General features: G+C 48.7%; 7 protein-coding genes across 7 annotated transcripts; 5 read left to right on the forward strand and 2 right to left on the reverse strand.

The window, feature by feature from the left end:
- Nucleotides 1-177: 177 nt before the first annotated feature.
- On the forward strand, nucleotides 178-1,889 carry B0J16DRAFT_388852 (uncharacterized protein; the record flags this gene model as incomplete). Its single annotated transcript, XM_046131779.1, has 2 exons — nucleotides 178-1,619; nucleotides 1,667-1,889. 2 exons carry the CDS (start codon nucleotides 178-180, stop codon nucleotides 1,887-1,889), a joined length of 1,665 nt encoding a protein of 554 aa, XP_045979365.1.
- Nucleotides 1,890-2,436: 547 nt separating this feature from the next.
- B0J16DRAFT_358301 (major facilitator superfamily domain-containing protein) lies at nucleotides 2,437-4,238 on the forward strand (the record flags this gene model as incomplete). The annotated part of the gene is made up of 4 exons (XM_046129577.1): nucleotides 2,437-2,527; nucleotides 2,581-2,666; nucleotides 2,715-2,785; nucleotides 2,831-4,238. 4 exons carry the CDS (start codon nucleotides 2,437-2,439, stop codon nucleotides 4,236-4,238), a joined length of 1,656 nt encoding a protein of 551 aa, XP_045979366.1.
- A 41-nt stretch (nucleotides 4,239-4,279) lies between these two features.
- Nucleotides 4,280-5,188, reverse strand: B0J16DRAFT_404987 (kinase-like domain-containing protein; the record flags this gene model as incomplete). The annotated part of the gene is made up of 2 exons (XM_046132848.1): nucleotides 5,119-5,188; nucleotides 4,280-5,010 (listed from the first exon to the last, which is right to left on the reverse strand). Coding segments are annotated over exons 1-2 (783 nt in total), but the record flags the coding sequence as incomplete, so codon positions are not given.
- A 2,538-nt stretch (nucleotides 5,189-7,726) lies between these two features.
- Nucleotides 7,727-8,968, reverse strand: B0J16DRAFT_404991 (uncharacterized protein). Its single transcript, XM_046132849.1, has 2 exons — nucleotides 8,511-8,968; nucleotides 7,727-8,459 (listed from the first exon to the last, which is right to left on the reverse strand). Exons 1-2 carry the CDS (start codon nucleotides 8,960-8,962, stop codon nucleotides 7,733-7,735), a joined length of 1,179 nt encoding a protein of 392 aa, XP_045979368.1. The 5' UTR covers nucleotides 8,963-8,968; the 3' UTR covers nucleotides 7,727-7,732.
- Nucleotides 8,969-10,424: 1,456 nt separating this feature from the next.
- B0J16DRAFT_349450 (uncharacterized protein) lies at nucleotides 10,425-11,176 on the forward strand. Its single transcript, XM_046128910.1, has one exon. The coding sequence runs from the start codon at nucleotides 10,451-10,453 to the stop codon at nucleotides 11,147-11,149; it is 699 nt and encodes a 232-aa protein (XP_045979369.1). The 5' UTR covers nucleotides 10,425-10,450; the 3' UTR covers nucleotides 11,150-11,176.
- Nucleotides 11,177-12,784: 1,608 nt separating this feature from the next.
- Nucleotides 12,785-17,455, forward strand: B0J16DRAFT_418402 (WD40-repeat-containing domain protein). The gene is made up of 3 exons (XM_046133763.1): nucleotides 12,785-13,359; nucleotides 13,415-15,415; nucleotides 15,473-17,455. Exons 1-3 carry the CDS (start codon nucleotides 12,847-12,849, stop codon nucleotides 17,414-17,416), a joined length of 4,458 nt encoding a protein of 1,485 aa, XP_045979370.1. The 5' UTR covers nucleotides 12,785-12,846; the 3' UTR covers nucleotides 17,417-17,455.
- A 1,105-nt stretch (nucleotides 17,456-18,560) lies between these two features.
- On the forward strand, nucleotides 18,561-19,561 carry B0J16DRAFT_324477 (uncharacterized protein; the record flags this gene model as incomplete). The annotated part of the gene is made up of 3 exons (XM_046125830.1): nucleotides 18,561-18,832; nucleotides 18,897-19,227; nucleotides 19,274-19,561. 3 exons carry the CDS (start codon nucleotides 18,561-18,563, stop codon nucleotides 19,559-19,561), a joined length of 891 nt encoding a protein of 296 aa, XP_045979371.1.
- Between the last annotated feature and the right edge of the window lie 1,403 nt (nucleotides 19,562-20,964).

Below are 20,964 nucleotides of genomic sequence, written 5' to 3' on the forward strand. Positions count from 1 at the left end.
GGGTGCTAGCCCATAAATCATATCCTTATCGAATTTCCTAATGAAGAAAAGCGCCGCTTCTCTCTTTGAACAGCCCTGAACTTGTCAAGACTTAAGAAGACTTCACGCAATCAATCTTGCACAACCTTAAACCAGATTAACACAAACAACTCAATCCTCTTCTCAAATCATCAAATCATGTTATCAGGCCCAGGACAAGACGAAATCCGGACTGTTCGTCCTCCTACCGAGGCTGACTACGCCTGGTCTCGTCCCCATGGTCTTATCGAGAAGCCTGGCATGTACCCAGGCGAATCAGAAGCCTGGCTGTACTGTGACAAGTTCACTTATCTGGAGGGAGAGACCGTCTCTATCAAGACATATACGACAGCTCAAGAGTATGATATCGAGGTGATCTGTGATGGTTACAAGCCCAAGACTGTGTTTCACAAGACTGGACTCAAGGGCCAGACCTTTGACACCCCAGCTGATGCCTACGCTGTTGGCTGCAACTGGCCCGAGGCTCTCAGTATTCATCTCGAAGAGGGAAAGTGGCCGTCAGCCTTCTACCTCATCATCATTCGCATCAAAGACTTGCATGGACGGGTGTATGAACGCGAGGGGTTCTTCATAGTCAAGGAGAAGAAGGAGAACAAAACGAAGGCTGACTTCGTTCTCATCCACGTTACTTCCACCATGCTCGCTTACAACGACTGGGGCGGCGCGAATCACTACCGGGGCATTGCCGATGGGTACCAAAACGACGAGCCGACGCCCCTGTCAAGCACCCAGCGTCCCATCGCCCGAGGTATGCTGCGTATCCCCAAGAACGCGCCTCGGGAGGCGAATGGTTCCATGCAGGTTGGACACGGCGCTACCCCGCGGTATCCTTCGCTTGAGTACTCTTGGTACTTCCGCTATTCGCGTCACTACGCTGATGCTGGGTGGGCAACCTATGAGCGACCGTTTACGATCTGGGCAGAGTCTGAGGGTTATGTGATTCATCACCTTACCCAGTCAGATTTGCATAAAGACCCGGAGTGTTTAACAGGATACGCCTGTGCCGTATCTATGGGCCATGATGAATATTGGTCCTGGGAGCAGCGAGACACGCTTGATAATTTCGTTGACAATGGTGGCCGTTTCGCTCGTTTTGGAGGCAACTTTATCTGGCAAGTTCGGTTTGATGAAGATATGCAGACTCAGTACTGTTATCGAGTCCCACAAGCCGACCCAATGACCGCCAATGATCCAACAAGGGTCACAACAATGTGGGATTGGCCACCTATCGGCCGTCCAGGCGCCAGGTCCGTGGGTCTGACAGGCGTCATGGGTTGCTACACCAGATACGGGATGGCCACACCTCGATCCTCGGGAGGATTTCAGGTCTATCGCCCCCACCATTGGGCATTAGAGGGTTCAGAACTGCGCTACGGCGACTCATTTGGCAAGGATCCTATCAATATCGCCGCGTTTGAGGTCGATGGGTGTGATTATTCATTCAGCAAGGGCCTCCCTTATCCTACGTGCGAAGATGGCGCGCCAGAGAATCTAGAGATTATCGCTATGTGTCCCGCTGTATTTGGCGAAGTTGACGTTTCTGAAGGAAGGGAACCTATCGGAGGCCCTGTGACCGATGTGTAAGTGCCCTGATCATTCATATAGTGACCGTACTGACAAAGCACAGGTTCGGAGTCCTCCAGCTTTGCTATGAAGGTAAAGAGCTACCAGAGTACCTCAAAGACCGCGAGTACGGATCCGGTATGGTGGCAAGTTTTACGAGGAAGAAGGGAGAGGTCTTTTGTGCTGGGTCATGTGAATGGGTGTCGGGTTTGATCCACAAAGACATCTTCACTATGATCATTACACGGAATGTGCTGGCCAAGTTTACGGGGCGCAAGCGCGAGTAAATAGAAACGTAGATAGAGAAGAGCCTTTCCGAATTCGTGACACAAGCCTCGACCGCTTGATTGCCGTTGTTGTACTCCGTAATCCGTATCAATTAAACAAAACGCCAACAGTCTGATTCCTGACAGCTTGTTTGAATGCGGAGATGATAGACAACTTAACCCAAAACATGCATGATATGCGACACCCTTCTTATCTGGATCTAAGCTCGAATAGGACATCCTATAAGGACAGGAGGTTTATCACAGTCTCGACTCCACACTCTATCTCGATAATGGCTCACTAGACCTAAAACATGCATCCTAAGCGACATGCTCTTGTCTCAAGTCTAGGCCGAAATTGGAGTTTCTATAAGGACAGCAGCAGCAGTGTCTGGGGTAATTGCGGGGAAACCGGCATTCGAGATACCGAGTCAGAACAACGGGATAACAAACCGAGTCACTGTTAGGAGCTGATACCAGGAGGCGTTGATCACATATAATACATGGACTGTCGTCTTCTTCTATCCAAATATGACCAATTGCCTACGACTCGTTACTTGTAGACAAGATGGTAACACCCAGTTCCCCAATCGACGGGAAGCCTTCGGCCATCGACGGTCAGCACTTCGGCGTCCCTGGCACCGTCCGCCTTTTCGACAGTATGCTGTTCCCTTAATTACAACATTACAGCAGACTAATATTACTGCTCCAGATAATATCTACCCCGAAGGATTGCAGGACCAACAAGGCGCCATTGTCTTGATTCCCGCTCCAACCTCCAGCGTCAATGATCCACTGGTACGCACCTACCACTGATTCAATTCGATGACTATTAACTGTCTCTAGAACTGGTCGAAGCCATTGAAAGCTTGGGTGGCCTGTACTCTATTACTCTGGACTTTCCTTGCAAATGCCTGGTATGTCTTGTTCCAATCTCCAACGCTACCTGCTGATTTCTCCAGCATCGCATGGTGCTCCGTTGCCTGGGCCATCTGGGTCGTCGACCTCAAGACCGATTTCGTTCAACTCAACTACGGACAAGCCCTCCTCGTTATAATGTGTGGTGTAGGCGTCATGTTCCTGCAGCCCGTCGCGATCAAATACGGACGAAGACTATCATACCTGATCGGATCCCTTTTCATCATCGCCGGTCTCGCCTGTGGATTATCGATGACGAGCATTGGACTTTACTTTCTCTATATGGCACTCGCTGGCTTTGGGTCAGCACCCTCTTACTCGACTATCGTCACTTCGCTACTGGATATCTCGTTCCTCCATCAGAAAGGAAAGGCGCTCAGTACCTATGGGTTTGTTCTACTGTTGGGCAACTTTTTGCCACCCCTTGCAGCAGGTTACATTGTTGATAGCCAGGGTTGGGCTTGGGTCTTTCGATATCTTCTCATCCTCTTCGGCGCCTCGACACTTCTCGTCTTACTGACGGCCGAGGAAACCTCCTTTGCTCGATCGTCGCATCTGGTCCACGAGGCAGTTCATGTCCCGAGTGAGAATACCGCCCAGGCTGTACCATCCAAGTTGAAGGATGCGATACACCAAACTCCAGTCCCAACGATATCCAGGCCAACTCAACCTGCGCAAGAGGATCAGCGCCTTCCATATCTCCAAAAGATGACGGTATATCGCAAGAACCCCGAGGTCAAGTCAGGCTATTGGAAGCTTGTTGTGTCCATAGTCAAGGTCACTGTCCTTCCAGCTCCCCTCTGGGCAAGCTTCCAACTAGCCTTTACAACTCTCGTTGTCGGCGTCGTTATGACAACTCAGGCGAGCTTCTTTGCGATTCCACCATACAACTTCACGGCTGCCCAGATGGGCCTCATGTATATCCCCATCATGATTGGAAGCCTCATTGGTGTTTTCCTCGGTGGTACACTGACCGACTGGCTTCTTGTTCGTCTGGCCCGCCGGAACGACGGTATCCACGAGCCTGAGAACAGACTGTGGATGTTCCTCCTGGTTCCATTTCTCGAAGCTGCAGGTTGCCTTCTCTATGGTGTCGGTGGCAGTACTGGTGCCCACTGGATTGTTCCATGCATTGGACTTTTCCTCATAGGCATCTATATGAACCTTGGCCTACCCATCGCTCTGGGATATGCTCTTGACTCTTACCCTGAGCTTGAGGACGAGATTGTACAGTTGTCTAACTTTATACGCAACGTTGTCGGCGGCGCCCTTAGCTTCTGTGTCCAACCGTGGATCAACGTCAGCGGCCCACGAAACGCTATCATCTATATTGTTGTGATTATATTCGTGGTGCATTTGACTTCGATCCTCTTCCAGATTTGGGGCAAGACTCTGCGTAGGAAGAGTGCATCAGCATACTACAAAATCTGTGAGCAGTGTCTTGTACGATAAGAGCGAATATCGCTAGTCAGTATTAATAATGTACCTTTTCCCTTCTCAAGCCATGAATTGAGTAACCTCAAACGCAAGAGTTGGTGTCGTGAGACCGACCGGAGCTTTTGCAATAGAGCCTTGTTCAAAAAAGACATCATGCTAAAAGTCGCCAAAGTACTGCCGTCGTATCTTTCCATCTCCAATTCATGCGGGAAAGGTGACAGAAAACGATCAACCGCATCCTGCCAGAAATCATTATGCGGATTTACATGCCAGGCTGATGTGTACTCCCAGTAGGGAGGCATCCAACCAGCTGTTTCCCAATCCACAATGCCAGTCACATTATCGTCCACTGCCATGATGTTGAAGCTACTAAGGTCACTGTGGGTGAAAACAATTTTTTGCCATGGTCCGTTGTGAAAGTTGATAAGCTCACGTAATCCAGGAAAAGCTTCCACATTTTCCCCAAGTTCGAGTCCATGGCGCAAGTCTCGATGAAAGTCCTGGATTGCTTCAAAAGGACCCCATAAGGATTTGTCGGGAAGACGTTGGTCAAATACAGGGCTTCCGTCTACATTGGCAACGCCGATACCATCTGGAGGAGGAATACTGCGCAGCTCGGTTGTTATTTGTTGTAATTGTGTGAGAATGCGCGCCTCGGATTCTTCCGATCTGCGTGCCCATGTCTGTGACAGGTCTTGGCCTGGAATTCTTTTCATAAGTATATACACGCGTCCTTTATGTTTGAAGCTGCAGTATACTCTCGGGACTGGTATAGATGTGTTTCTTGCTACAAACAACATTGTGTTTGCTTCTGCCAGTATTGTGAATGCTGTTGCCTTGATGCAGAGCTTAGATGACACTATGATAATGCGCCCCGGATGTTTTCGTATGCGACGTAAGCATGATAACTTATTGAACTTGTAGAAACACAGAGTGATGACACGCATAAGTAGGCCGGAGTTGAATTATTGGGATTCAATGCCTATCAGTGCAATATAGTTATTATTATGACTTACGCGTTTACTACGGATGTTCAATCGGAGATTGAGTTTACGCGTTCTGAGGGAAAATGCCTACGGGCTAAGGTTTGCCCGATGTCACTTCCTGCCCATCTCAAACGGCGGTAGGGTGGGGTCCTGAACCAATGAGAACTACTGAATGGTGCTCCAGGTTAGCTGGACACAAAGGCCGTAATGAATTTATTGAAGGGATAATTGCAAACGCAAATGGTAGATACAGCTACTGAATACTCAGTCAAAGTCAACCATTACAAAGGTACGAGGATGAAAAAATGAATGGAGTGACGACCCCTGACTCTGTGCGTGGCGTTCCAAGAAATTTCAACGTTTGACAGCAGCGGTCACATATTGTCACAACGGGGCTCAACTGTCTGCGGACTTTTCGCTACGAATATGAACTCTTCGCCGCTTCCTACTTTGATCAAGTATGGGGATGGTTTTCAATTTTATTGGTTTCAATCTCTCTTTTGATTCCATGACAAATTTCCCATCAGCGACTGGTCATGCATGATTGACGTGTCAAAATTGGCTGACAGCGTCCCTCCATGGGACCCATTAGCCAGCTACGTTTACAAACATGGCACGTGATATCTCAATATGACGCTCGGGGCTGTGGAATAAGTTCGGCTCGGTTCGATAAGTGTTTGTCACTGCTCTTGGACCTCGATTGTCGTTAGTATGGATACTGGGTGTGAATGTCACCAGCCACATTGATATGAGGTTCAGACACAAAGAAAAAAAAAGTCACTAGCCACATCAAAAAAACTTCAGACGAAGAAAGAAAAAGTCACTAGCCACACCACTCACCATGAGAAGTCGACTCGACCTTCCCCCAGGTGACTTTGCTGCAGACGGGAGGCTAGCAGACCTGCGCTAGTCTCGGTAGCCGGGATTCGCGATTCGCTCTGTACCTCCAACTCTTTGCGGCGCGCGCCAAAACCTGTCACCAAACCTCATCCTTTCTGTTGACCAAGAAGGCCTTCTTCCCTATTCCTGGTCGTCACTCCATTCTCGAGATCGGTTCTAGCCTGTACCTTTATTTCAGCATCTTGTCTCATCCGGCGCGCATGCTTCGTGAGCTCTACAGCAGCGCGGACTCGCCCCAGTGTTGGAAGTGGGTGCCTCAGCACACTCCATGCTCTTCTCACATGTGCCGCTCAAGACCATGACAATCGAGCAGGCACATCCTGTGTGCTGACTCATCGCCATTTAAATTCTTCCTCCCACTACCATCATCACAAGGGAGTCACCTTTGGCCGACGATTACTTCCATCGGATATCACTACTGCTTGAATCGAGAGTAGTCGCCAGGTAAGTACCACATCGTGATCGGGTCCAGCAGTGAGTCGACTCTTCTGACCGCCTTCAAATGTAGATGAATACCGAATACCTTCGCCGAGTCCCACTGCCGTTTGCAGTGTGGCGTCCTCTACTTCATCGTCTCGTTTGCCCAACTTCCTCTCGCCCCTCTGTCCACTCCAGCCGGTCTCGTCTTTACTTCTCCGCTTCCGCAGCGCGAACTGTACCCCCAAGCCATCCTTTGCGCTCGCCAACAGCGTTTTGCGTCTTCCCCGTCATGCAAGAGGATCGGAATCGACTGGAACCGAACTCACCTCTTCGCATGCTATGTTACTGTCATTAAACTCGGCGTCCAATTGCTCCCTGTCTACAGACACGCCAAGGTCAAAAAGTCTGAACATGATGATGAGAAGCTTCAGTCGTTTATCGATGGTCCACAGGAACCTTTCAATCGACTACAGCATCAATGGACCAAGGAGAATGGAGCCTACTTGGGACCAATTTGGAAAGCCTTGGCCAGAGTGACAACTCCAGGATCCTCTCCTCAGCCAACGACCTCAACGCCACCAAGCCTCGCCGCCAATGGCACTCGACAAACCGGTACACCTCGTTTCAACTACGCACCAGTGGCTGAGCCCTCCGACCAAGGAGCCATCTCTGCCACCCGACCATCTCTTCCAACAGAGGAAGAATCCTTCGAGCAACCCGTGGATGAGAAAGAACTGCAACGTGAGAACCATGTGGTTACACTGGCGAGAGCAGTGATCGATCAGATTTTGGCATACTCGCAGGCGCTTGTTGCCAACAAGGGTCTCGAGTTCCGAGAAGAAGAGACTAGGCAGGTTGGAAAACCTTGACAAGTAGGTAACAGAAGACTTATCTTCTCAGATTTAGGGCGCCCGAATAAAGTAGCCTAAGTGCTAGTCTAAGCTAACATAAAGTAGATAGATTATTTCGTCTCTTATGGTCAGAGCATCCAATTCTTCTGACATTCTCGGCGAAAGGGCATGTGATTCCAGCACCAAAGCAACTGGAGGCAGGAGTTTGACCCGAGCATCAGAGACATTTGGACAGCCTTGGTCAACACGAGGCCAGAACGGCCAACTCACCCTCGGCCCAGAGCGCAACCATCTACCCGAAACCTTCGCAAGAGGACACACTCGCAATTCGATGGAATGAATCTCAGTAACATTACATTTTACTAGGGCCTGTACATATCTCATAAACCGCTTCCTGTTCTCGAGCCTCAGGGCCAGGCATCTCATGAGTTGAGGTAGAAATGTGAAATGGGGGAGGAGGGGATGGGTGTTGATTCCATGCCGTTGGTGGACTTGCTCCAGACATAGATACTGGCCCACTTATCATTGATAGATGAGGATTTGGTGGTGCAGGAGACGACACCATGTTAGAGTCGGGGAAGGATGATGTAACTGGCGGATAAGGCTGTTGTTGTGGGTAATGAATTTGGTTCATTGGAGGGGCAGGAGGCGGCTGTTGAACCATGACTGGTTGAGCGGGTGTTGGATCAGCAGCAGGTGTGGGTTTACGACGCCACAGCAGGAAGAAAATACCAAGGCCGCTAAAGATAATAATAGCAACACCACCGACTACACCTCCCACGATGGCACCCACAGGCATTGACTTAGCCTTATTAGTAGCAGCAGGAGTATCCGATGTCGTTGTGTGTGTATCCGTCTCAACTGGCCATCGGGTTGTCGTGGTATCAAAATCGGTGACTGTTGGTATAGGCTGTGATGATTTACCTCCTATAGTTGAAGTATGGAAACTAGGATTCTCCTCTCCCTCATAGGTAAATTTGACTGATTGGACTGATTGGACCTCGGTAGATGCGCATCGATAGTCGCGGATACCCTTTGGATAGCCGTATGTGCGACAAAATGGCTCATCAGAGTCGGTGCTAGAAGTTCATATTGGCATTAGATAGCAGGTGAGAGGCAGTGAGACTTACCAACGAAGATAGAAGGTATTACTCTGACAAAGATCATCACATACCAGTGGATCCACTGCCTTGGAGGACTCGACGCAGGTGACGTATATCTGCTCTTCACCACAACCGACAAGGCCTGTACTAGTACCTAACGTACTGATAGTTGCCCATGAACAACGACTACGATTCTCACAAGTAATGGCCACGCCTGGCATACCAGATATGTATCCGCATGTGTTACTGGGAGCTATAGTAACTACAAGGCTCGAACTCGTAATAGATTCCTGTCGGATTTGTAATCCATTATGGCCCGCAAAGAGGTTGATTTCATCGATGAAGGCCAGTGGCGCTGGTGTCGCTGTTGTTCTCGGTACGTCGCGTGCGTGATTTTGTCGAGCTAGATGGGCAAGATCCATTGCTGTGACGCTTTGGATACAGAGTCCAAGAAGGATAGTATGTAAAGACGAAGGCATGGCGAGATTAGCCGGCGGAAATAAAAAGTGCAGCGAAAGATGCGAAGAAGCTGTAGAGAAAGATTAAGAATCGCAAGCGTGGAGACCAACAATCATAAAAAGGCCTGGAATAAGAACTTCAGAGCAGATAAGCAGCGCAGCTGATTTCTATTTGAGGAGATAACGACGCCATAGAAGGGCGAGAACCAATATTATGTGGTGTGGCTTGCAGAAGCTGAAGCCTCTATACCAGGGTTCACTCAGCCGTAGACTGGGTACAGTAGTTGTGAACAATTCTTGCAAGCTCCACTGAGGGGGAAGTAACTACACTGAGGAGAGGAAAGAGGTTAGATTATGAAAACAAACGAAGGAACTGAACTAGAACAAGATGCTCCTATCAGATTATCTTCTAGTGAGAGCAACGGTACATGTCTTTATAATACTGGTTCTGTGCTTTCAGTTTAGTGGCTTTAGGCGCTGGAGCAAGGGAATCATCAGTAGAGCAAACAGCGCATCAGTACTTACTAAAGTGCTAGACACTAAGACACGCTGTGTGTATGTACATGTTTTTACGTAATAAGTAGAGAATGTCTCTTGGTAGGTAGTTGCCCTGTAACGGAGTATTTGCTCCGTACACTTCAAACCGTTTTAGAAAGGACAGCATGCTTCAGCGTGCCCTGTGGCTTACTATGATCTAACTCAGCTAAAAATATATACCTGACAGATCATATTATCTCTCGCACTGGCGTGGGTAGGTAAATGGCTTTGGGAATCCTTTCCACCAGTAAGAGCGAGCAAATAAGCGGTGCGGCTGAAATGCGAACAGGGTGCTTTTCCCCCCCTCACCTATCAGATGCCAGCTGTTTCATTCCGCCCTACAAACCGGGCGAATAGCGTATGCAGGTTTCAATATTGTGGCGTAGTGTATGTTATATCGCCATCACGACTACAGAATGCCTTGATCTAGGCTGAATTGCACTTATAGAGATGAGCATGCGACCCTAGGTAGTCTAGACCAGAACAACTTAGCTGACCTAGTGATTACCTTTACATTGTCACTACTCTGGAGGCGCTGTGGGAGGATAGCGAGAAAATGGAAATGGTAGTTCGTCAGGATGTAGCATATAAGGTAGCTGATGGATTGGAAGAGGTCTGGCTAAAGAAAGAAACTTTTACTGGGGTTTGAACAGATCTTTAGAACCAAGTTAGTATAATGCATTGAATAGGTTCCATTTCTAGAGGTGACAGCTGTGTAGCAGGGTACGAGCTATGTTCATTGAATCGAGCATACAGAAGAGGCTTTCAAGAGCCTTATTTTTCTACGTAAATGAGGGGAAATGGCGCGCCGTTTTGATTAAAAGAGCGGTCTTCACACGTGACTAAGCTCAACCAATCAGACCGCCGAATTTGCTGACATCATTTTACACGTCTCTATACATTTTCACCAGTCAGCTTATTCCTAGAACTACACTCTTAAGCGTTACTTATCTTCAGGTCTTCAAACTTACAATGGACCTCGCTACCATTACAGAAGATTGGATCAACCAAACCAACATGGACAACACCATTAAATTCATGCGTCAAACAGGGTTTCACCAGTGGGGCTTTGTTATCTATCGTGCTGCTTATGCGAATGACAACCTCTGGGATCGCTACCTTGCTGCCCTTAAAGACAATGTTCGCCAGAATCTGCAGCGCAATAAATGCGACGAACTACTGGAACAATACATGCAATGGACCGTCTTCAACACAGAAGTCGATAAATCTACTAAGAACGACGCACGGCGTCACTTCGCTTCCTGGTGTAACGAGAACAGCGTTGAGCACGACGTACGCTCTCCTCTCCCTCGTTTCAACTATTGTCACTATGTAGACCAAAGGTGCCTGGAGACCCTGGAAGCGCACGCTCAAGGGAAGTTAAATCGAAATGGGGCAGGACTTGAGCCGCTACTTCCACCTTTAGTAGCCGCCATTATCGACGTTAAATACTCGCCACCCCGCATGATATTGACCTTCGGCTGCCATTTATCTTTTGTACCTATCGAAGGAAGCACAGGCAAATACGTTGGTTGGGAGTACTACGACACCGTATATCTACCTCTGCTGTATGACAAGCTGCACGTGGAGCCACTTAATGAGGCAGATACGTATTTCAGACCACCTGGTATCGCTCCTGGCGGGAACCTGGCATTGGAGTACTTGGAATAGTATTGCATCTACGAATCTCGACTAGCAATAATTATCAATTTTACCAAGAGATCTTGTCTCTGTTATTAAAAAGATACATCTTAATCTTTAGGCTCCCTCTAGCGCCGTGTCTACCATGTCATCGAGCCGACTAAGAAGATACTTTATGTCGGGAATAAACTGTTGAGCACCAGGGATTCTATTACCTATACGTATTTCGTTGTTGATCTTGTCTTGAGTCCGATTCAGTCCCCCCCTCAACCAGTTGCGCCTCAAGCGAGCAGCATGTTGATACCATGCTGGTACAAACTAATCGAACAAGGTGACTGCTGAATCCAGTTGGGGAACGGCTCCTCTGGTATTTACCAGGGCAGATCACATGTCCCGGATGTTCTGGTTGATGATGGTCAAGGCAGCAGGGTGATTGATGTAGTTGAAGACACCATCAACCATTCGCATTCAGACTAAGATGTTAATTTATCCAATACTGCTTACCATCGCGTGGTCTAGATCTGGTTGAAATCCGTCCTCAGCGATGGGAGCCACTGCGCTATCTATCGCCATCTGCACATTGAAGACACGGCCCTTGACGTTGTTAAGATTGCGCTCGCAGACAGCCAATAGAGGCCGATAGCTTTACGATCCGATGGTTCACCCCGCACTTCCTACCCCGCGTGCGTTTCAGAGCATTTTTGGGTACATTCGACCGAACATCGGGATCTCGGATTAGAGCTTCACGTGCCGGAAGGGCCACACAGCGACGGAGGGCATTGTTTGATCGGAATTAATTAACTGGAAGCAATTGCGCTCTTTTAGACACCGGATAGAGTATCAAGAACTGGTCCGGTTTTCCCGTCTTCGGATCGGAAGAGCTGAGATACTGGCTGGGCAGATTCCGGTCTACCCCAGTACGAAGGATGCCACACAGTATGGGTGTTCCTGAAAGACAGCGTGGATCTCTGCATAAGTTCCATTCGCTGGAACTCTGGGTCGGCTAAATCGCGATATTATCAACCGATCAATAGTTAAATCTTTCCCAAGTATCAAAAGCATCCAATTAGCTACGATAATAGCTGGGCACGCGTTAGTCATCAATGGTAGTTGAACTGTGCAAATATCTCACACGATGTTCAAGGAATATGATGGATGATGTCATCATCTCAGCTGTAAGTTGCACATTCTGCGATCAACACTTGACGTTTAGGAGGAACTAACTTTGACTTAACAAACGGTAACAGAACCAATACTCCGTTCCTCGCTACGTCTACTGGTCTCTCAAGGAGCAGCCGTGCAACAGCCGTTTATCCAGCATGTTCGGAGTCGACTCCTTGAGACTCCTGCCTCTGCACCCACGCCAGAGACTATCATAGACTCAGGCTTTACTAGCTTATAAGTTCTTATAGATATTTAATTGCTTTTTGCAGCTAACATAGAGTTTATTGGTTACGCTATGTTATGCTAGCGCCATTGCTTTTCTCACTATTGATAATTCGTTGGTTAATTCGTTGGTTACCAAACGACGCGGGGCATAACGTCAGGCCGCTTACGCTGGTGTCAGTGAGCTTGTTGTTAATTGGTGAGAATGGTGGGTCGTATTGGCCTGTGCGAAAATGGTTTGAGCAGACATAAGCTGACATACCCCTCAACCCTGCGAAACTTGAATCAACTCTCCGGTTTTCTTTTAACACCAACGCTATCTTCTTACTACTTTCCCGACTATGGTGTCTTTGACAGAACGCTTGAAGGCCAAGCTGGGTAGAAAGGCTCCGCTAAAGCCCTCGGATGCCCAAGCACGGCCTGCCTCTAATACCACCAAGTCCCAGCCACCGGCTCGCCCTGATTCCAACAAGTCTCCAACGAGCTTACCGGAGCGACTGTGGGATCAGGCCTATGACCAGGCGAAGGCAAGCAATTTAAGCACCGTTAGTGTCTACGAGAAAATATTATCTGCCCGGCTCCACGAACAAGATGCAAACATTTCAGAGTACCCAGGCTCGGCAGAACTCGAGTCGCAGAAGAATGAGATTGCGCAAACTGCGGATGAACGGCGAGGGCAAATGCAGCGGCTCGTGAATCATGGACTGCGTAGAACGGAGAGGGATGCGGAGTTGAAGCAGGGTATGGAAGACGGCATACAAGCTGCCTTGGCTGTCAAAGAAGTGGTAGACAAGGCAGTCCAGGCATCGCCCGAGGCGGCTATCGCCTGGGTAGGTGTATGCTTTGCACTCGAGGTGGGTACTATTGTGATGAGCAGGCAATATATGGCACTAACTTGCGCTGTTTCAGATCATGATGAACCCGCTCACTCAGGGAAGTTCTAACCGTCGAGGCATTGCCTACGTTTTGTCGAGGATGGACTGGTACTGGAACTTGTCGAGCCTTCTCCTGGACGAGAACATCACCGAAGCACAGTCACAACCCTTGCGAGGTGAACTAGAGAAGGTCGTCACCGACCTGTACTCGAGGTTACTGCTTTTCCAGATGAAGAGCGTGTGCTACTATCATCGAGGCCGGCTTTCGGTGTTTGCACGGGACCTGATCAAGCTAAACGATTGGGACGGCGAGCTGAGCGCTATAAAAGCGGCAGAGGCGGCTTTACAGGCAGACTCGGCGCAGTACAATACGCTCTCAATACGGAATCGGCTGGGCGAGATTGCTGAAACAGCTAGGTCACAGAACGTCAAGCTGGACAGCATCAGCTATGCCATTCGAGAGCAAACCAGGCAGCAGGAAAGAATTCACGAGACCAGCGCGGACAACACGTGCCTGGCCGAACTCCGCCTCACCGATCCTCGTGACGATAGGAGGCGCATCCAAGAGACTAAGGGCGGCCTCTTGAAGGATTCGTACTGGTGGGTCCTCGAGAACACAGGTTTCCAACGGTGGCGCAATGACCCGCAGAACCCGCTGCTATGGATCAAGGCCGATCCCGGCAAAGGCAAGACGATGTTACTGTGCGGCGTTATCAACGAGCTGGAGCAATCGATGGGCGCGACAGACCTTCTGTCATACTTCTTCTGCCAAGCGTCAGACTCACGCATCAACAACGCCAACGCCGTTCTAAGGGGCCTAATGTACGTGCTTATATGTCAGCAGCCATCGCTCATCTCGCACGTCCGCAAGAAGTACGACCACGCAGGCAAAACATTGTTTGAAGACGCGAATGCTTGGATTGCCCTGTCAGACATGTTCAAGGCGATGGTGCAAGACCTGGAGAAGAGAAATACGGTTCTCGTTGTCGACGCTCTTGACGAATGCATTGCCGACCTACCAAAGCTCCTAGACTTGGTAGTCTCAATATCATCCTCATCAACTCCTATCAAGTGGCTGCTGTCAAGCCGTAACGAGCCACATATCGAACAGAAGCTAAGAGCGATAGACGCACAGGGAAAGCTGAGTCTCGAGCTGAAGGAAAATGCCGAGCATGTATCACACGCCGTCAACATGTACATCGACACAAAACTATCCCAGCTTGAATCTATGGAAGATGAAGATCTGATGATTCAAGTTCGGGAAGTCCTGCGGCAGAAGGCGAATGGCACATTCCTTTGGGTAGCTCTCGTGATCCGGGAACTGGAGAAACCTGAGTGCTGGGATCCCCTGCAGGTAGTACAAGAAGCGCCCGAGGACTTGTACCAGTTCTATGACCGAATGATGACTCAAATCGAAAACCTCGCTGCGAGAAACTCAGAAATGTGCCGGCGCATGCTTGCCATCACCACCCTTGCGTATCGCCCCCTTTCCTTGACGGAGTTGGGGAGTTTGTGTGCATTGACAACGAGCCAGGGCTCGGCGCTAGCCAAGATCTCGAGAAAACTTGTGGCTATGTGTGGTTCGTTTCTCACCGTCCGAGATGACCAGGTCTACTTGGTCCATCAGTCGGCGAAGGATTATCTGAGTAGCAAAATGGGGGATACAATCTTACCGTCTGAAAGCGAGATACATCACACTCTGTTCGCTCGGTCGCTCGAACTTATGTCTGGAACACTGAAACGCGATATCTACGACTTGATCGAGCCAGGATTTCTAATGGACCAGTTTCAAGCGCCGGTGAACGATCCATTGGCACATGTGCACTACTCGTGCGTCTATTGGGTCGATCACCTACACGACTCGATTCTTGGTAAAAGCTCAACGGACGACAGCTCTGTACAAAAACTGCTACAGGAGAGGATTACCAACGATTTCCTCATGAAAAAGTTCCTGTACTGGCTGGAGGCTTTAAGCTTGTGTAACAGCATGTCGAAAGGAATTGAATCGATGGCCAAATTAGAGGATTTATTTCATGTAACATCCAAATGAACCAAGCTGTTTTGCGAAAAAATGGAAGCTAACGTTATCTAGAGGAGACCAGACGCCTCATCCTTGCTCGAATTAGTCCGAGATGCGCGTCGGTTCATCTTGTCTCACAAGGGGGCAATAGAGAAAGCGCCTTTGCAGGCCTACGTGTCAGCACTTGTATTCAGCCCCACAGGCAGTTCGACGCGACAAAACTTTAACCATGATGCGCCCCTCTGGCTGACGATAAATCCACGCATGGAGGATAGATGGGGTGCATGTCTGCAGACGTTTGAGGGCCATAGGAACTATGTTAACTCAGTGGCCTTCTCTCACGACTCAACACGACTAGCATCGGCATCAAACGATAATACGATCAAGACCTGGGACACTAACAGTGGAACGAACTTTCAGACATTTAAGGGCCACACCAGTTCGATCAGTTCAGTTGTGTTCTCCCATGACTCAGCCCAGATAGCATCTGCATCTGATGATGAAACAGTTAAAGTCTGGGATGCTAGCAGTGGTATATGTTTGAAAACGCTTGAGGGTCACGACGGCTGTGTAAAATCAGTTGTATTCTCATATGACTCAGCCCGGTTGGCATCAGCATCCGATGACACAATGGCCAGAATCTGGGATGCTAGTAGTGGCATATGTTTACAGATACTCAAGGGCCATAGCGACTCTATTTACTCGGTGGCCTTTACTTATGATGCAACTCAAATAGCAACTGCATCCAGGGATAGAACGATCAAGGTCTGGGACGCTAATAGCGGCGAGTGTTTACAGACTCTTGAAGGCCATGCCGGTCAGGTCAATTCAGTGGCCTTCTCTCACAACTCTGTCCTACTGGTGTCTGCTTCTGATGATGGGACAGTGAAGATATGGGACGCTACGAGCGGCACCATTTTGCAAACGCTCGAGGGCCATGGTGGTTATGTCCAATCAGTAGTGTTCTCAGACGACTCAACCCGGCTAGCGTCCGCATCTGACGATAACACGGCTAAAGTCTGGGACGTTAGTAGCGGCGCTTGTTTACACACACTCAAAGGCCATAGCAAATACGTCCGGTCAGTGGCATTCTCTCACGATTCGACCCGGCTAGCTTCGACATCCAAGGACGGTACTGTTAAGATTTGGGACGTCAGCAGCAACAGCGGTGGCACATTTCCAACAACACCTATGGGCCATAGCGATTTAGTTAACTCGGTAACATTTTCGCACAACTCGGCCTATCTCGCATCTGCATCAGATGATCGGACGGTTAAGACCTGGGATGTAAGTAGCGGTGCATGCTTACAGACATTTGAAGGTCATAACAGCTATGTCCGTTCAATAGCATTCTCGCATAACTCCACCCGGCTAGCGTCCACATCAAGGGATAGGACGGTTAAGATCTGGGATATTAGCACTGGTACGTGCTTGCAGACTCTTGAGGGGCATGGCAATTGTACCAACGCAGTAGCCTTCTCCCATGACTCGATCTGGTTAGCATCCTCATCAGACGACTGTACGGTCAGGATCTGGGATTTGAGTAGCGGCGAATGCTTACAGACGCTGGAGGAACATAAGAGCTGTACCCGGGCTGTAGCCTTCTCTCATGACTCTACCCTGCTGGCGTCCGCATCAGACGACAAAACGGTCAAGATCTGGAACACCGGAAGTGGCACTTGCCTGAAGACGGTTGACGTTCTCGAACCACTTTATCAAATATCATTCAATGCCACCGGCTCTTACCTCCACAATGAGAACGGCGCTATTAAGATCGATGCCCCATTCATTTCAGACGACAAAATAGTTGTAACAGAGTCACAACAATCTCAGCGCCAATCCGTGGCGCTAAGCTCAGATAAAGCTTGGCTGGCATTCAACTCCAAAAGGCTAGTGTGGCTACCATCAGAGTTTCGTCCGTCTTCTATAGCAATATCAGGGAGGACGGTCGGTATAGGCGGAGGGTCTGGAAAGGTGTGGTTTTGCCATATTAAGCCTAGCAACTTTGAGATCTAGAAATGATAGTAGTATTAGAAAAAGAACTAATCAAAGCCGAGAAACACTGAAGCCGTTAGCCCCTACCTGTCAGGTGGACCTGTTGAGGATAAGTCTAGCACCGATGAAGTATGTTGTTACGGTTCGGGTATCTCGAAACTTATCCGGGCGCTCGTAGCGTCGAGCTGTGGTCGATGGGGAGGAGATTCGATCGCTTGTCTGTATTTGTGATGAAGTTAGCCGAGGGTTTTGGTAAAGGAAGGAAATGGCGGCAAACTCAGCTCGATGATTTTCCACGGCGTCCTCATATCGGAGGCGGCGCATCGATGCCCAGCGCTGGTAACGGTTTGTTTGAGACCGTCGCTGTCTGGCGATAGGTAAGTCGATTGCAGGGTCGTTCTGGACGCAGGTGATGAGACAGACCAAAAGCGCGTGGTATTTGGAGCGACGCGAAGGAAATATTGACGTGTTGAATTTTTCGAAAGTTGAGTCTGGCTAATTGAGCTGAGAATTGGATGACGTCGGCATCTTAATCGACGAGAACAAAAATCCATTGCAGAGCCGCTCGAATGCTGTCAAATGTCAAAAAGGAAGTGAGTGATTGGCGGAGATGACTCCAGCGAATGACAAATAAGCAGTCTGTCTAAAGAAGCAATTCAAGTATTAAGCTTCTAATAGCGCAGATCAATTATGGGTAGATGCCGTAAACTAGACAGGCAAAGTTGACCCCGCATGGATCTGACTAGATCTCTGTGTCGCTTTAGGCCCCCAAAGGCATAAGAGATGAAATAATTTGGTAATTTTATGTTACCTTGAGAGATAACACTTATACCACTTTATTATAGTAGCCTAAGCCTTAGAGTGGTAATGATCCCACGTTGGTTTGTGGCGGCGTACCAGCAAGTTTCATTAAGCTCAACCTTTTAATCACCGAGGCCACAAACCTAAATTCATTGCCAAGGTTTATAAATATGACCTCAAATTCTACATTTATTGAAGGATCCCCACCTGTTTCCTTTTTCTTGGTTCTGTCCTAGACCGACAGCAGTGTTTTTCTCCCCCGATCAATCTCCAGTCAACAGGCGCGCATTTCTGCTTCCTTTCAACATCCTCACGAGAAACACGAACAGCCGCCTGTCAGCGAAAAGCAGTGTCTCAACACACGATGAACAATAAACCCGCGACTAATTTGTCCCTCCGGGATCTGGTAATTCGAAACCCCGGGTTCGCTGTCCATCCTCTTGAATGGATCGCGCGCCATCTTGAGCTCGTCGACTGCAAATTCCAGGAAACCGATGCACCCCCGGAAACCAGAACACCCGTGCATCAGGAGGATACCGTCAAGGACGTGGAAAAATTACTCCGGACTTATAACTGGAGATCAGAAGCATTTATTGACTTTTTTGTCAATGAGAGAAGTCCTTTTGAACATATGGAGTTTGTTCTACCCACTCCCTTGCCCATTGTTCCTTGCCACTACTAACGCTTTATCCTTATGTAGGGGAAATCCTGGCTTTTCGTTCGATGGACGCAGGGTACTTCTAGCAGATTGCGAAGTCTTCGTCCTCAAGTCATCGGCTTCAGAGGAAACCGTCATCCCGACCGCGCCACTTGTTGTCGCGTTTCTCGATTACCATACTGTTATACGGGCGCGTGAGCAGCGATTCGCTCCAGATCACTCATGGCCTTATAATGCACCACTCAATAATCGGAACAAACGCAAACTTCGACTGTGCACTCCTGAGGTTTGGGATCGAGACCCGTACCTCCTCTGCGTCATGCTAGCTTTGGCACAGTATAATTGGGAACTCTTCGAAAGCAAACGCTATCCTGTATGTTTCAACCATTCTATCGAGATTCATGCTAATTCTACCTTAGGTTCGTCTTGTTGCCTACAAATCGGATGACAAGAAAGATGCCCATGTGTTTCAAGCCGACTTTCCCATGGGTATCCGGGACCAAACGGTCACTCCTTCGACTCAAACGGACGATACCTGGCCTATTATCTACCATACCAAGATCAACTTCGACCCATATGGCACCTTTGCCGAACGCTTGACCACGCACCTCCTGGATGTCAATTTTGGGACGGGAGCTAAAGAAAATGAGACCGACCACGGGACGGTTGGGCCGGATGTTGGCACTTGTACGGCTGCGATGGCATGAGATTGGAATCACTGTCTATTTTCTTATGTATGCTGCCTCAAATTTCTGTTAGGAGAGGTCTCGAGGGTTTATGTTCGGGGTCTGGCGTATTAATTCTTCTTGTGCGAACTATCCAGAGTCATGTCTTCTACGATAATGGTAAAGCATAATCTGTCTCTGACCTTGGCGCGATAGACTGGATGCTCGGAATGAACCTTCTGTTGGGACAGGGCAAAACGAGGTCTCGTGCGAGCATTTGAGTCATTGTGCTTAAATTGTAATTCGTTGAGAAAACCTTGTATCTGCCCGAATGCTACTGGATAGAAGCGACGCATCTGAACCTGGTTCTTCTTGTTGGGAGTGTGAGGATTTTCGAATCTCAAGTCTGGCATTCATTACTGCTTTGCCGCGCGTGAGTGGGAAATCCAAGTGTCATGTTGATGTCAGAAGAATAGAGTCGCCACCTTCATCTATCCACGGAAGCCAGCCGCGAGCAAGGAACAATATTCTTTGCCCCAGCCTGTCCAATCTGTTGAGTAGAAAGAAAAAGATTTCTTGCAAGCATGGGAGTCATATTGCTTTAAAACTGTCTATGTCTCGAGCGAAATTCGAACTGTCATTCACCTGAGCACGAGTTGGACACGTCGGAGTCTTTCAAAGAGACTGGTAGTTACATATCAATAGGGCTGATATTGTTAGAATCTTATCGTTTATCACTACATCAAACAATGTGATCCTGCCTGAAATTTCGTCATGATGGCAGTTTAGGATTTCGACCGCCTTGTCGCTATCCATTTGGCTCCACGGTCCTGGCAATATTCGATCCACGCTTGCAGCGTCAGCTTTTACTGTTTGTGTGTCATGAACCGCAGGCTGGGATGATTGCCGAACTCACGTTGATTGTCTGCGTTGGCGATTGGGCATTTGTTTTCGGGAAGGATAACGTGTTCGTTGTTTGGTCGTATCCTGGGGAATATACCAAGGAATCGTTAGCTGTGTTGGAAAGCAATTTAAGAGACGAAACAATTTGCTCATCCTATGCAAGCTTAGGCCATTAATTAGACTAATTTATCTTTCTAACCCAACTCTTAGAGGATGATTCTTATGGCGGCCCTAATCATGTCAAAGAAGGCCACAGTCGCTTTCAGCTTGTGCGGTTTCATCCTGCGAACACCTCTCCGAACAATCACCGCAGCCTTTTATCCGCTGTCGATTCATCACCTTCAAGGCCGAGTATGAACACTGCTCTCTGGATGTTTTTCAACTTTACTCTCGGTTGCCACCAGCGACTGCGCCACTCCTAACGACATTCCTCGATCTTTACGCGACCTTCTTCGACAAGATCAATTGTTTCGCTCCTCCAAGTTCTAGTTGATCTTTCTGACCTGCTGTCGCCGCCCAAAGAAGCAGGCCACTGATACTCG

The sequence above is a fragment of the Fusarium flagelliforme genome, assembly GCF_020744385.1.
Source record: "Fusarium flagelliforme strain FIESC 12 MPI-CAGE-AA-0113 chromosome Unknown B0J16scaffold_7, whole genome shotgun sequence".
In the NCBI taxonomy this organism is placed as follows: Eukaryota; Fungi; Ascomycota; class Sordariomycetes; order Hypocreales; family Nectriaceae; genus Fusarium; species Fusarium flagelliforme.